The sequence below is a fragment of the Echiichthys vipera genome (assembly GCF_963691815.1).
Source record: "Echiichthys vipera genome assembly, chromosome: 1".
NCBI classification, from domain to species: domain Eukaryota; kingdom Metazoa; phylum Chordata; class Actinopteri; order Perciformes; family Trachinidae; genus Echiichthys; species Echiichthys vipera.
The window spans coordinates 5,078,144-5,094,392 of NC_139826.1; the positions used below are offsets into that span (position 1 = coordinate 5,078,144).

Consider the following 16,249-nt stretch of genomic DNA (forward strand, 5'->3'; position numbering starts at 1 on the left):
CATCTGTGGCTGCAGTGAACAGAACTCAGAGCATCAGACGTCCGCCGAGATCTGCAGGATGACATGAAACGGATAACGGGGCACAGAGAAATAAATCTTTAATTTGTGATTTATGAAACAGGATTTGTGCACCTGAGATGAAGCATTTTAGAAGGTTTGACTGTTATGTTTCCGTGACTTTATATTTACTAATATACATATTGTAGAATATGTGACTATATTCTACAATTACAAATTCACAAAGTCACAGGTGCTCATCCTGCAACATCACCACTACACGTAAACCCAGGTAGGGAGTCGTGCGTCGGGGCAGTAAGGTAGCAGCCTATGGCTAGCTGCCTGCAGCTATACTCAGCTGTTGTGCTAAATGGTAAGTTATGCTAGTGCTAAAAGGGATCTGAATGCTTAAAAGAACAGAAATTAGCTCTCAGATGAAGTGTGTGGTTCTCAAAAGAGCTGTTGTGTTTCAGTGAGATCAGACCATCAGTGATTTCACCTCTGTAGCTGTAGAGGGTCCCAAGCTCTGTTGTAGATCAGACCGGGATAAGCTCATGATATAGGCTGCACTCTGCAGTGACCGCTTTCTTCTTCTTCTTCTTCTGGATTTTAAGCAGACTAGAAGCCTAAAGGCACGTTGCTGCCATCCACAAGTCAGAGTTATATCCATTATATTATATCCATAAGATCAGTCCGGTTTCCTTGATGCAGTCAAGAACTGCAAAAGTGGTTGCTGTGGTGATCCCCTGTTATGAAACTTACCCAAATGTCAACGTTGATTGGCTGACGCACCACAGCGTCACGTGATTTAGCTGAAAAGTTCGATATTTTTAACTTACACGTTGGGGGCGATTATTGATCGATTTTTTATCGGGCGTCTATCGCGCTGCGGGTAACGCAAGTAATGCAAGTAACGTGCCACACACCTTCAAATCAAATCTGTAGATTGACGCTGTATGTAATCGCGCTGCTTCTATCGCGTCCATCGCGTGCGGTGTGATTGCAGCATAACTGGTCATGATGAGCCAAGACTGCCACTGGACCTCTAGTCATAAATAATGATGTACAGGTGACAGACAGGTGGAAACAGGATGAAAAACAGTAGCTTGTGCTGTGATCACAGGTGGATAGTTACTGTGTGATTGCTAAGTTACACAAAATGAGACTTAGCTAAGCTTCATACACCTCTGTTTTAACTTCTTTTCATACACTAACATATCAGGGGAAATCTGTGTGTGACCCTCATGGGCTGCACCACCTTTCACCGGGAATCTCATCTCATGACATATTCTACACATAAGGGCTTTGAAGAGCAAACTGACACAAAATAAAATCCAGTTTTTCCAATGACTACATATCTTGTCATGGACTTTATTTTACTAAAACCTGCATCTAAATCAGAGTTTATTACTCACATATCGAAACAGCTGGGTTTGCGATGCCACCGCACACTTTTTATAGGACTTTGGAGACTAAATTGTCTTTTTTTACTTCATTCACAATTAAAATGAGACACAGAAGCAGATGGAACAGGAGCTCCACAGTAATATCCAGTGGACCTGGAGACATGGTTCATTAACAAATTAATTAGGATATGTGCTGACACAGTCATCTGGCAGAAATTATCCTACATAAATCTTTCTGTTGCCTCAGAAACAGAGCTTGTAAAGATAGCCTCTCATATCCATTGAAATAATCCAAGACTCATAATGATGTTTCTCGTTTGTGCAGTTAAATTCTAAGGTGGCATACTCTCACATCTCTCTCTGCCTGGTGGATGCTGTCTTGTAATTCTCCACATCTCCTAAACTACAAGCAGGAGCACACTCACCCATAGCAACATGGAAGGATCCAGTAGTCTCACATTGCCAGACCATACTGCTGCTGCACGAGTGAACATTCTGGTGGAGGAGAGAAAGGCTCTAGGCTGCTTGTAGTTCTTTTAAGCAATCACAGTGATCTGGGGCAAAGCTAAGCCATGGATGCAGCAATGGTGCCCTTACAAATAGGCATGTTGCAATAAGCGATAAATCAATTAATCGCATGATAGCTTGATAGGAGCTTGATAATTTCCATTTTTGCCTGTGTTTTCCTGGTGTCCCTCTATCAAAGAGACTGGAGGACAAGAGTTTTCACTGTGGTGCATCTGTTTCCACTGAGCCCTCTTTCTTCCTCAGTGTAATGAGAGTTAATCCTCGTCTCGTGTCGTGTCAGTCACTTGTCAGCAGCAAGGTCTCTGTGTGGGGAGGAGGACCCTTGGAGTTACCCAGAGTGCAGCAGGAGAGCCCTGTGGAGCAACTTAGAGGACATGCTAGCCAAAAAATATGGAATTGGTTTCAAAGCCCAACGCCACAGCTGCCGTGTGGGAACACTTTGGATTCAAACCAAATGACCGCAGGGAACCACCTGAGCGAGCCGCTGTGTCGCATTTGATCTCAAAACAGAAGCATCTAAACCACAATGTGTTAAATAGACTGAGAGGCCATTTTATTTATTGTGTTTGGTTGTTTTGTTTATTTTTTTTTGATATTTAAAATGTCTTCCAGTTCTACTGTTATATATACGAGGTAAATATAGAATTTAAATAAATAAATATATAACATTTCCAGTTTGTTCCTGCTAATTGCCATGGAAAGTTTCCATCTTTGAATATTCTCAGAATTGTGTGACCCTAGTCACTGGCTGTTAGCCAGACCTTTTTTTTTTTACACCTATATTTTGATGCTTTTTAGTGCACTCTGCTACCTTCTTTATATCAAAAGCACATGTCTCAATCATTGCAAAGTTAAAATATGTACCTCAAGAATAGAATAGAATAGAATAGAATAGAATTACTTTAATGACCCCAGACTGGGAAATTATTTTGTAACAGCAGTAGTGGGTCAGCAAATAAAAACGTTGTACATAACATAAATAGAATCAAATATATACATAGTGTATATATACAGTGCACAGTGTGCTATAAACAATAAACAATAATAATATATACAACAAAATATGCAAAATATACTATAACAATAATAATATACAAAAAAAAACAGTAGAGAGACCAGAGTTCTCTTTCAGGCAGAGGTGAGAGAGTTATTATAAAAAGTGATGGATTGTGGCAGGAAAGATTTCCTGAATCTGTTGCTACGACAGCAAAGCTGAAGCAGCCTTTTGGAGAAGGTGCTCCACTGTCTGACCAGTGTGAGTTGGAGAGGGTGGAGAGGATTATCCATGATGGATAATAGTTTTTTCAGTGTCCTCCTCTCCACCACAGCCTCCAGAGTGTCCTGTTTGCAGCCAATCACAGAGCCAGCCTTCCTGATCACTTTGTTGAGTCTGTTGGTGTCTCTGGCTCCAATGCTGCTTCCCCAACATACCACAGCAAAGAAAAGTACACTGGCCACCACAGACTGATAAAAGATCTCCAACATCTTGCTTTACACGTTGAAGGATCTCAGCTTCCTCAGGAAGTAAAGTCTGCTCATCCCCTTCTTGTAAACAGCTTCAATGTTAGATCTCCAGTCCAGTCTGTGGTTGATGGTAACACCCAGGTACTTGTAATCCTCCACCGCCTCCACATCCTTTCCCAGAATGCACAGAGGTAAGAAGGTTTACTTACCAGATTAACTATGAATTGTGATGTTAAAAATAGTAGTAGTATTGTAGTATTGAGTATCGCAGTGGGTATGCAATCAACTCAGCAACCGAAACAACTGACATAGTAGGTGGCCACCTGTCATAAAAGGGAAAGAAGAAGACTTCCACTGTGAATGACAAGAAGAAGTAGTTTACTGAAGCTAAGCGTTTTGCAAAAGAAGAGTCATTGACCTGGAGCAGCGACAGCAGCAAAAGTAATAGAAATGGTGTGTTTTCTCTGGCGAGAAAAGCTGAATTCTCCCGCTAAGATTTCTGACCAATAAGAGACCAGTTTGCTCCTGTATCGTATTTGTTTACAGCATTGGACTGCTGTTGAAAGAACCAGGGGACAAACGCAACAACCGTATCAACTATAGGTGGGGAAATGCTCTTAAATAAAGCTTGATGATATTTTATGAGCAGTGAACATCCTCTCCAATCCTTCATACTTAAATCCCCAGTTGACCACAGTAGCAGGCGATCATTAGTAAACAGTGCAAGACTTGAAGTCCCCGTCCCCTGAAAATAGATAGAAGAAATATTCCTGCTCCTCTAAAAGGTTCAGTGCCTTTATAAACAGACGTGGTCCAAATAAAGATTCCTTTGCCTAGTTGATCATGGAGAACACAGGTCCACAGCAGCCTGTTGTCAGGGATTAAGGAGCTGCTATATTTGCCGGAGAACATCCTGATCTCAGTACTGCTTCATATAAAGAGGTGACATTCACTCCAGCTCATACACATGTACAAAGACTCCAGCAGGCTCTCCACACCACAGTGACCTTTTCACCTGAGTCCAAATTGATTTGCAGCTGCAGTCAAAGACTAGGGGGGCAGATACAGGGTTCATTTTATTCATCATTGAATGTGATGATCCGTCGTACGAGCCATGTGATTAAAGCAAAAATATACTGTATACTGAATGTAATAAGTTTCTCTTTGAAGAACACCGAAGCTACAATGCACACCAGGAAGGTGTTTTCAGTATATCTTACAGTCAGCACAGTGAGGAAAAAACAGTGACTGAATTCATCTATCAAATTATAATATATCCATCTAACATCCATACCTCCATCCATCCAACCATCTATCAATCTATCCATCCAACCATCCATCCATCCATCCAACCAGCCAACCATCCATCCATCCATCCATCCAACCATCCATCCAGCCAACCATCCATCCATCCATCCATCCATCCATCCAGCCAACCATCCATCCATCCATCCAACCAACAATCCATCCATCAAGCCATCCAACCATCCATCCATCCATCCATCCATCCATCCATCCAGCCAACCATCCATCCATCCATCCAACCAACAATCCATCCATCAAGCCATCCAACCATCCATCCATCTTTCCAACCAATCAACCAACCATTCATCCATCCATCCAAACATCGATCTTTAGTACCTGGACAGTGGGAAGCGTGAGGAAGATGAGGACAGCCCTCCAGAAGATAAATGACTCCATCTTCATCAGTATTTTCCCCCAGATCTGGGTCTCTCAACAGCTGGGTGAGCTCCAACCTGTGTACAGGAAGTGGACATGTTACGTTAGAATATTTATGTAGCGGTTAACTGTGGTTAATATTAAGGTGTCTTGTTAATCAGGCTGAAACAAGTACAAAGTGGTTAACAGGGCTGTATTCAGCCCATAGCGGGCCTCGGGGCAAAACTGCACTGTGGGCCACAACTGACCCCCCAACCACATAAACGCTCCACACTGTGTGTGTTATTAATACTAAGAGTGCTTTACAGTGGAAACTGAATACAAGAAAAAAATCCAAAACGATGGCCACACCTGCTACCACGGTTAAATGTACCTATAATATATTAGGGGGGTGCTGCACCCCCCAAACAGTTCCCCCCACCCCCCTTGGACGTCAAGTTCATTTTTTTTAATTGTATTTTCTAAGTAGCATCAGATCCAACAACATTTAGGGATCCCTTTCCTATAGAACAGCTCTATACTTTGTCCTTTTACTAAACAAACTAAACAGCCTTATGTTATTTATCTTATTTACACGACAACATGTAAATTCATGTAAACATGTTATAATTCTCAGAAAACTCCGACAGCATTGGAGATTCACTTGTTCAAAGATCTTTTGTTAAATTGTTTGGAAAGAGGCTTCCCTCCTAATGGTAAAACGAAACTGAAAGTTATCAGAGATCCTTCATTATTTAGTTTGAGAAGATGATTCACTCCAACAAAAAACAACTAAGAAAGGATTAAACAAACTAAAATTCTTTCTTTACTTTGTTGATTTTCTATTTAACTTTGAACTGTTTCTGTTGGAGACATTTTCTGATGCTGAGTGTAGCTTGTTGTGCAATACACTAAGTTTGCATTGTGGCTCTGCATTGGACACACATGAAAACCACTATTCCTTTAATTTTTTTGTCATTGTGCATTGTCATCAAGCTGAAAGTGTTTCTTTCTCGATAATGACGCCCTCGTTCTACATTATCACACTATTACACTAGTACTTACTGTCAATAATCAATAATTTGACACAAAATATTGATTTAAAAATGTTTTTGACACAGCTGACATTAAATTTAATAGACTTCTCTCTGTGGGTTGATCAGAACACCATAGAAGGCCAATCAGACTTGAGTATTCAACAAAGCTGTGTAATAAACATAATCAATATAATAGTCATATCCATCTTCCTCATGTATATAAAGCAACAGGTTACACTAATAATCCAATATTTATACTGTTGAATAAATGTTATTGTGTTGTTGTATACAGAGAAGATAAAAATTAGAGAACAAAGTTTTTTTTTTATAATTTATTGTTCAGAATTTGATAGAATATCAGCTGCGGCTATGCCACTGCTGTACTAGCTTGTTTTTTTAAATAACCAAGGCACTTCAACAAAAACCTTTATTTTGTGAAAAAAAAACAGTGATAGAGAACACTTTTAGACCCCTCCCAGTTATTGGTGTTAATCTGCACCTGGTCACAATTGACTTCATTGTTGGACACACCCTATTTATCTGCAGCTCTCCTGGTTACTTTGAAAAATGTAAGCTGCTCTAAGGAGAATGAAACCCTGAGACAGGGATGACCCTCCCAGGGATGACCCTCTCAGCCATCAGAGAGAGGTTGGGCGTTCACAGTCTGTGATTTCAAGAAGACTGAAACTTTACAAGGAGACAGATTCATTTAAGTCCCTCAAAAAGGCCGGTCGTCCACGTAAAACCAGTGCACGAGAGGACAGGTTTATGTGAATTCCATATATTCAGAGTTTCAGAAAATATATTCAAATATATATTAATTTCCTGAACGGCATGCCATAGCATATGTACCGTGGCCCTGAGGGGTTAATGACAACGACAAATCCAAAATAACAACGACAAATTCAAAATGACAATGACAAATTCAAAATTACAATGACAAATTCAAAATGACAACGACAAATTGAAAATCACAACAACATTAACTCAAACCGGAAAGGGTAGGTCTCTCTGAGCAGAGGATGGGCCCTCCTGATTGGACAGACGGACTGTCTGTCGTATAACAGGAAGAGAGAGGTGGAGAACCCGGAAAAGAGCCTATTTTCAAAGGATGAGTATTTCTGAAGATACTTTCGCTATTATTAAGGATTATTTTTGATGCAGGGCATCCGTACGGCGTGACAGATGATATGTTGTCAACCAACCTAAACATCAGGATAAGTATATCGGAGTATGTGGGAAGTACTTCAGCAAAAACACCAGCTGCGCGTTAAACGCAACCTTTGCTAACGGCAGATAGCCGAGTAGCTGCCCTGGTCCACGCAGCTCCGTGAGGACGGCACGTCTCACCTCATCTGGATGTGAACAGTTTTCTTCTGTACAACCCTGCTTCTCTCAGACGTGACTTTCATTATGTACCGCTACACTACGTGTATGGGGCTGTAACGAACAGCAGGAGAGTGAGGACAGAGAGAGAACTCATTTATTATTTTATGTTTTATATGAAATGTTGACTTATCTCTGAACTTGCAAATACGACTAAATAGATGAATAGTAATATTAAAAAAGGGTATCCTATAAATAAAACAGTAAATTTAAGACCATTTTAAAACAATCTGGGTTATTTTCTGTACTATTTTTTTAAGTATGAGATCATCATTACCTGTATCTACCTTTGAAATGTTTCTCTCATTAACTAGATATTGTGTCCATAAAACAATGCACTATTATTACACAGCTAGGATGCAGGTCGTCTGCTCGGCCTGTGGCCGGCACATTAGAAAGCCGTTACCTTCCCTAGGTCCATCATCAGGAGACAGTTTCCAGAAGGAGAAGGACTTTAGATTATGAAATGTCCCGTTAAGGTGACAGTCTACAAAAATACTTAATGTCATACTGTATAAAAACATTTTATGCAGTTAAGATCAGCTACAGCATTAATGTTAGGTCTGCATACAGAAGTGAAACTATTTACCAACATCCCAAAATATACAAACTATTCATGTACTTTTATATTCAGGAACTACAGTTAAAACAAAAAGAAACATTCTGCAATACAAATGTAAAATAAGTATAACCGCACCAGCAAAACTTAAAACACAAGACTGGATCTTTTTGAAATATGAATGTGGATGTGCCAAATGGTCAAAAGTAAAAAAAAAAAAAAAAGATGTATCCATTTAAAACTAGAAAGCACTCATTAGATTTGTACGATACTAAATTAACTATTTTATTATTAGAAAATATTTTAATTGATCAAAATACACAGACAATCATGAGATATATGCAACATTTTTCTCAACTTAGTAAAATATGCAAACGTGAATAGTGACAAAGGTAAAAGCAAACATCTTGCAATGTTTTTTTTGGAAACATTTTTTTTTATTCATATGAATTTTAGACTTTGGTCTGACTTTTTCTTGACGAATAATAATCTTAAGCTTAAAACTTTCACACTGATGTCCTGTGTTAAACTGCAAATGTTGTGTGAGAGACAGGCTGTCCAGCTGTCCCCGATGATGTTCTGGCAGCATGTGGAAAGGGCAGGCAGCACGGCTCTCTGGTACAGCGGTCTTTGATGAGGTGATGATGTGATGAAGACCTCTCTGTGACTCTGTTAGGGTCGGCGTGAAGGCTGAGGAAGCAAACACATGCTTTTAGATCACATTCAGGGATTCAGCTTCTCCTTGATAGGGTGATCAGACGTCACCATCACTGGTCCATCAACCTCTCAGCTGCCATCATGGTTTAAAAGCAGGACTGCCAAGAGAAGCCTGGAAAAAAATGTGGATATGTAAATATGTCTATTTCTATTTCTTCCCTTTTTAAATTTAACTATTGCTTATTTTTGGTATTTTTTATCTTATTTTGTATTATGTTTCTGCTTGTTATATTCTGTTGCTGCTGTGACAAACAAATGTCCCCGTCTGCGGGATATTAAAGGTTTTCTGATTCTGATTAGGGGATCACTACCACTCTGATAAAACTGTTGTATTAAACACTGACAATAAATAAATAATGTAGTCAAACACAAGGGCCCTGCAATGAATTCAATATGCATGACGTTTATAATATGTTTGTTCAAACTGTTAAAGAGATGCTTTAACTTTGTTTTTATATGAGTCTGCAATTGAGGTGTTTATAAGTCCAGCTTTACTGAGATGAGGTCATCCCATTATGTCATTAAGATTATCATACAATATTATCATTGAGGTCAGAGGGACTAGTAGAGTTGTGTCTGACTGCATTATACTCAGTGGTGTTATTTTACACAGCATCATGTCAGTGGAGTGGCTATATCTGTTTACTATAGAACATGTACAGTCAACAGTTCATGCTTGATAGCAGAGTAAATGCACATGAATCTACAACACTAACAGCTCTGTAACTGTTGGTGCATCTGTCCCTACATGAACGTTACCGAGAGTCTCTCCATTAAACTTAGAAACTGACGCTAACACACCAACATCGCTGTTAACGTTACGTGCCCGATAGCTCTGTTTAACTGTCTGTGGGCTGTCTGGGCCCAGGCAATAACAGTCCTTACAACCGTAAATTATAAATACATTAGCTGTGCAAACATACTCTCAAACTAACGCTCTGTAACTACACTTCGGGGTTTTAACATTAGCGAACTGATGTTACAGATTTCGCCGGGTTAACCTGTAACGTTAGGTTTGATAAAATCCGATGCTAACCGCTAATGCGGGCTAACAATAGCGTTAGCTTGTTAGCTGGTGTGTTTGGGCTGCTTTACAGCAAGAGTACTAACCACACTTCGGTTCTTATGACTGAAACACTTACGCTGGTTTATGTGGACGCTGACAAACATAAAGAAATTAAGCTTACGATGCACAGTTCATGTTTTGGTCCAGCTGAATCTTCACAGCCATTGCCATCCCTCCCACCGGGGCGTCGACAGCGTCGGTGGAGCTGTTCAGTGAAGGAGGTGCAGCAGCTGTCTGCCTCACATGTGTGTCGGTGTCGGCTTCGGCTTCAGCTTCAATATCTCACTCTTAAACCCGTCATATCACCGGGAAATTCAGAGCGCCCTAACGTTACACGGCCATGTAGAGCTGCAGCGGGTTCTCCACCTCTCTCTTCCTGTTATATGACAGACAGTCCGTCTGTCCAATCAGGAGGGCCCATCCTCTGCTCAGAGAGACCTACCCTTTCCAGTTTGAGTTAATGTTGTTGTGATTTCCATATTGTCATTGTCATTTTGAATTTGTCATTGTAATTTTGAATTTGTCATTGTAATTTTGAATTTGTCATTGTCATTTTGAATTTGTCATTGTCATTTTGAATTTGTCATTGTAGTTTTAAATATGTCGTTGTCATTTTGAATTTGTCGTTGTCATTTGCCCCTCAGGGCCACGGTACATATGTGTGTATATATATATATATATATATATATATATATTAGGGGATTGACCAGATATCGTCCCATGAGATCTGGCAATATTAAAATGTGAAGATATTTCTGATCAAGGTGAAAAGTTGTCTCACGGTATCAATATATAAGTGGAAATGGCAACAGAGTGACAGATAAGACACAAACAATATGAAAGCACTGTAAGAACATAGTGTTGTCAGGCTACAGGTTATAGTCACAGTGTGAGACCCGACCCAAAGCCTCCATATGTGACGAGTAGAGAGAATAAGTCTGTCTCAGCCGTCAGCAGCTGCTGGATAACAGTCACCAGCTCTTACTTTACCACCGTGAGTACCGTGGGGTACACGGCGGCTACCACGAGCACTACGCAAAGACACCTGCAGCACCACCTCAGCTCTTTTGCTGAAATCAAAATCAAGAAAATATTGAAAGTTAAAAAAACTGCTAAAATCCTGTCTCGTCTCGTTCTTGTGAACTCAATATTGTGTATTTTCTTGTCACACCCCTAATATATATACTATATATATGTGTGTACATAGTAGTCAAATGGCTTTATTGGTTTTGTGTTTAGACGTATGTTTAGTTCTGTGTATATCAGAGTTTAATTCCTTGTATGTGCACACACTTACTAGGCCATTAAAATGTATTCTGATTTGCTGATACCACAATAAAGAACATTGCAATAGTCAAGTCTGGAGGAGATAAAATGACCTGATCTACGTTAAATGTCTCAGTTGGACGAAGCAGGACTGCACCACTTCAGTCACTTGAGCATCAAAACTAAAGCCTGGTTATGGACCTCTTTTTCAACATTATTAGATGAGGAATCTAAATGAGAGAGTGTTAAAGTGAAATTTCGGCAAATACATTCATCAAATAAGCAATTTTTTTCGTGCAACTACGATAAACGGAGACATCCGAGAGAGTCGCTAACAGCCGAATGCGCTTAATACTGATTAGCTCGGGGCAGCACGATGAAGGCATTCAATCGTCTTTTTTAACCACTAATACTGCTCATGATAACACCAAACCTCTGGGGGGCATGAGAGGAGAAGGCATCTCCAAGTATAACAGACACCTGTTGGACAGACAAGAAATTAACCAATGGAGCCACCTCACTGATGCCAACATATTAGTCAGCAATTATTTAATGGTAACTGAAAGAGATACTTTACCCTTTACTTTATCATCTGATCCTAATGCCCTCATCACCGTGACACAGACCTGGATTAAATGGGTAAAGTATCTTTTTAATGAACGACTGTATTTTGTCAAATGCATGTATGCACACTATAAACTCAAAGAACAAAGCTCTTCTTATATAATGTCTTCTGTGTTTCTGGAGGAGCATTGCCAAGCCAATAACCCTGAGGATGTCATAGTGATGTCATCAGGGTTATCTGAGCTTGGGCTTGGACTTGGATTCATGACAGAAAGTCTTCTCTGTCAAACTCTTTTACACTTCACAAGCCCAGTCTGTGGAATGTAACCACATCGGAGTTTAGCTGACAGGGATCTTATTAAAGATTCTGAGTTGCATTATGGGAAATGAAGGATGCAGAGTTAATGGAGCTTAACTTATACAAGGGACTAAAAGTTAGCATACCATTGCATTAATTATGAGTCTTGATATAACCTCTACATGATGTGGCCTCAAGATTTTGTCATAATAAACATTCTTCCGCCTTATCATCATCTCAGTTATCAGTCTGCTTTCTTCTTATTTTTCTGTTTTTTAGTGGTACATACAATGAATTATGTGTCCGGGCAACCTGAGGGTCTTTACCTGGTTTTTGTAAGTCTTTCAAATCCATTATCAATTACTCAATGATGATTGTTTTGATAGGCTCTTGATTGTCAGAATATTAATTGATATTCAAAGGTAATATTCAAATAGTCATATCACTGATATGGCATCCATTAAAGTGAAATTCCAGTGTAAAATCATCCCATGGTCTGTTTCGGCAAATATACTCAGCAAATAAGCCATTGAGACCATTTCTTTCATGAAACAACAATTAACAGAGATATCCCGGACAGTCCCTAACAGCCAAATGAGGCTAACCCGAATTAGCTCGGGGCAGCAAGGTGAAGGCATTAAAACGTCTTTTTTAACCACTAATACTGCTCATGATAACACCAAACCTCTGCAGTGGCATGAGAAGAGTACCCCGCCTCGCGCCCCATGTCAGCTGGGATCGGCTGTAGCCCCCCTGCGACCCCGATAGGGACAAGAGGTTGAAGATAGATGTATGGACCAACAACATAGTGTGCCCCGGTACCAGCTCCTCCTAAACATTCTTCGGTGCCTATGGGCTCACAGTGCCCATGGGTACACCGAAAAATACCCCCACACCAAGACTGCTCGACCTCCTCTGCTGGCTGTTCCCATCCTCCGACCCCTTTTATCCTGTTGCTGCACCTCTTCCTCTGTGTATTCTGGCTCAAATAGGTGTGGGCGCCCATAGAAATTGTAGAAGTCACCTGATTGAAATCTGTTGAATAATTTCCTAGTAATTCTTGGACACTAACGTGACCCACTGTGAACTAACAGTGTAGCTCCAACACACTCCCCCACCCTGAGATCTTGCGTAATGTTTCGGTGCTTCAGTGCTGCTGCTGCTGTCGGGGACTTTTCCAAACCTTTTACCATCTATTATTAACTAATTTGTACGTGTTTTGCTGTAATAAATCATCAATGGGCTCCTTTTGGATTGCATTTGGTGACTTGGGGCGGCAGTAGCTCTGTCCGTGGGAGACTCAGCTGGGAACCATAGGGTTGCCGGATCGAGTCCCTGTGTGGACCTTGAATGGAGTGTTGACCGGTAGCTGGAGAGGTGCCTGTTCATCTCCTGGGCACTGCCATCTCTCCATTACTTAATAATGTAAGTGTGTGCATGTGTGTATTTCGGGCATGTGTTGTGTGGTTAACATGGATAATATAATAACAGAGTGAAAAAATGTCATTTCCCCTTGTCAGACAAATAAAGACATTCTTTCTTTCAATCCACTTGATTGGACTTTACTATGAGAGGAGCTGGTACAGGGGCCAATAGATAAGTCTTTCCAAACACTCTTTTAATAAACTCTTGGTTCTCTAACTACGTTGTTGGTGCTTTGTTTTCTGTGTAGGGACTCTTCTCATGCTGCTGCAGAGGTTTGCTGTTATTTTGAGCAGTATTATTGGTTAAAAAAGACATTTGAATGTCTTCACCGTGCTGCCCCAAGCTAATCACTGTTAGCCACATTCAGCTGTTAGAGACTCTACCGGATTTCTCCGTTAATCGTTGTTACACAAAAAAAATTGTCTTGATGGCTTATTTGATGAATGTATTTGCCGAAAAAGACCCTGGGATGATTTTTACACTAGAATTACACTTTAATAGAACAATAACGCACATTAAATGTAATACAGAGATGAGCTTCTTTTCTCTGTTTCATAGAATTGTAAACTGCATCTCTATTTCCATTTTGAAAATTTGTCATGTACATTTTTTTAATTATTTTCAACCCGTTATAAATGACATTGTTTATGATTCATAATCATTATACAGCCGCCAATGAATGTGAGGATCCGGAATATTATGGGAGTATTGTGCAGAGTTCCTGAAGGCACTGAAGGGAAATTCACCTGCATCATCAGCAGCACTGTACAGCGACAACTCACATGGAGCCCGTGCCTGTACACCATGAAGTGTGTGCGTATCACAGCGAGTTTCTAAGTTTCCAAAGGTAAAGCAACGCTTCCACAGAGGGCTTCTGTTCACGGAATCATGCGTCAGCGGCATCGAGACCTGAAGGGCTGAATTTGGTATTAACCGGCCCCACGGACGGCCGTCGGATGCGCCTCCAGCCTGATGTGAATGACTGTGTGGGGAGAAATAAACACCTTACCTTGTGAGAAGGTTTGGGGGGGAGGTCCTGCGCTCCCTATGCGCTCATATGGAGATGCAACATCAGTAACTCTACAAAAAAAAACCCACAACCGTTATACACCGAGCCCCGGTCCCCAAGGTCCTCACACACCGAGTCAACCACAGAAACGTCCAAAAAGTGAGACCGGTGAGTTGACACTGAGATCAACGCGCCCGGACTTCGCGTCTCCGCTAAAGTGTCGCCAGGCTCCGGGCAGCGCACAGCCCGTCTGCCTGCCTCACACACAACTTGGGGCCAGAGTCAAGTTAGACACATATTTACAGTTTCCGCTCGACACTTTTCAAAGTAAAAGAGCGTTATGATTTAGATCTTATTCGTTATTGCAAGGATAGCCCCTTAAGATGTAGCATCTCATTTTCTAGAGGATCCTTACAAATAATGACAAACAATACAAACAAAATAAAAGTAAATACTAAACATAATACAAAAACTATAAGCACAAGGACATACATACTCCTACATTAATACACACACACACACACACACACACACACACACACACACACACACACACACACACACACACACACACACACACACACACACACACACACACACACACACACACACACACACACACACACACACACACACACACACACACACACACACACACACACACACACACACACACACACAATGAGGACAGAGAAAAGATAAAACACATAATACCCCCCCCCCCCTTTTTTTGCCCCCAGCGGTCCTCTGCAAAAATAGAGGTAGGCCTGTGTACACAAAAGCATACATTTGCACACCTGTATAAATACATTTGCTTGCATGCACAAGTAAAGTATACAGAAATACATACTGTTTATATCCCCAAAGCAATTTCAGTCAAAAGCAACTGGACTTTGTTGTTTGTCTAGGAAGACATTTCACCTCTGATCCAAGAGGCTTCATCAGTTCATGTACACATCTGACCAGGCTGGGACTGGACCAGTCATAACGATGACCTGGACAAATGAGAACATTCATAGGCTTACTGTTTATACAGTATAGTACGTGAACAAAAGGAGAACAAGTCTGAAGTAGAATTAGTCCTAGAGAGAGAAAAAAAAGTAAGGTAGGTCAGATAGAAGGATGTTTGAAAATATGTAAAACGTAATAATAATTATGCCTCCCCTCTTCATCCCTCCATCTTCAACCTTGGGGTCGCGGGGGGCTGGAGCCGATCCCAGCTGACATTAGGCGTGAGGCAGGGTCCACCATGGAAAGGACGCCAGTCTATCTCGGGACACATAGAGACAAACAGAGACAGACAGCAATTCACACTCACATTCACAGCTACGGGCAATTTAGAGTCATCAATTAACCTAACACCTGCACGTCTTTGGACTGTGGGAGGGAGCTGGAGAACCCGGAGCCAACCCACGCAGACATGGGGAGAACATTCTCTTACCAATAGGCTAGAATTTAAGACTTTTGTCTTTGTCAAAGTAAAGATATGGTAATAGCCTGGTCAACAAATCCATGTGTAAATTAATGTGGGATCTGTAGGCACAAAGTGAACATGGAACAGAACTGGACAAGTTTGTGTGAGTGCTTTATGTCACTCCATGTCAAATGTGGCTTATGCTGGTGCCATGTCTGAGATGTGAGAATGGGCTGGACCCTGGTACACTATGTGTGACCTTCACACTGATCCCAGATCAGCTCAGGCCCAGATTTGGTTGCAAAATCCAAGCCCTGCTCATATACACTTATAATGACAGCATGAGGCTGTTGAAGCTGCAGGGCAAGCCATATGTTCGTCAGTGTCGGGGTACCTACCTGCCCAGTTGTTTTTCACATCTTGATGCATGGATTTATGTGTAGGGCTTCTGAGT

General features: G+C 40.9%; 1 protein-coding gene across 1 annotated transcript in view; it reads right to left on the bottom strand.

The window, feature by feature from the left end:
- Window positions 1–14,593, bottom strand: part of adamtsl3 (ADAMTS-like 3) — a 429,814-nt gene extending 415,221 nt beyond the window's left edge. The window contains 2 exon segments of the mRNA XM_083913233.1: window positions 5,037–5,152; window positions 14,382–14,593. Of these exon segments, the coding sequence (XP_083769359.1) occupies window positions 5,037–5,102 (66 nt within the window). The 5' untranslated portion in view covers window positions 5,103–5,152; window positions 14,382–14,593.
- Between the last annotated feature and the right edge of the window lie 1,656 nt (window positions 14,594–16,249).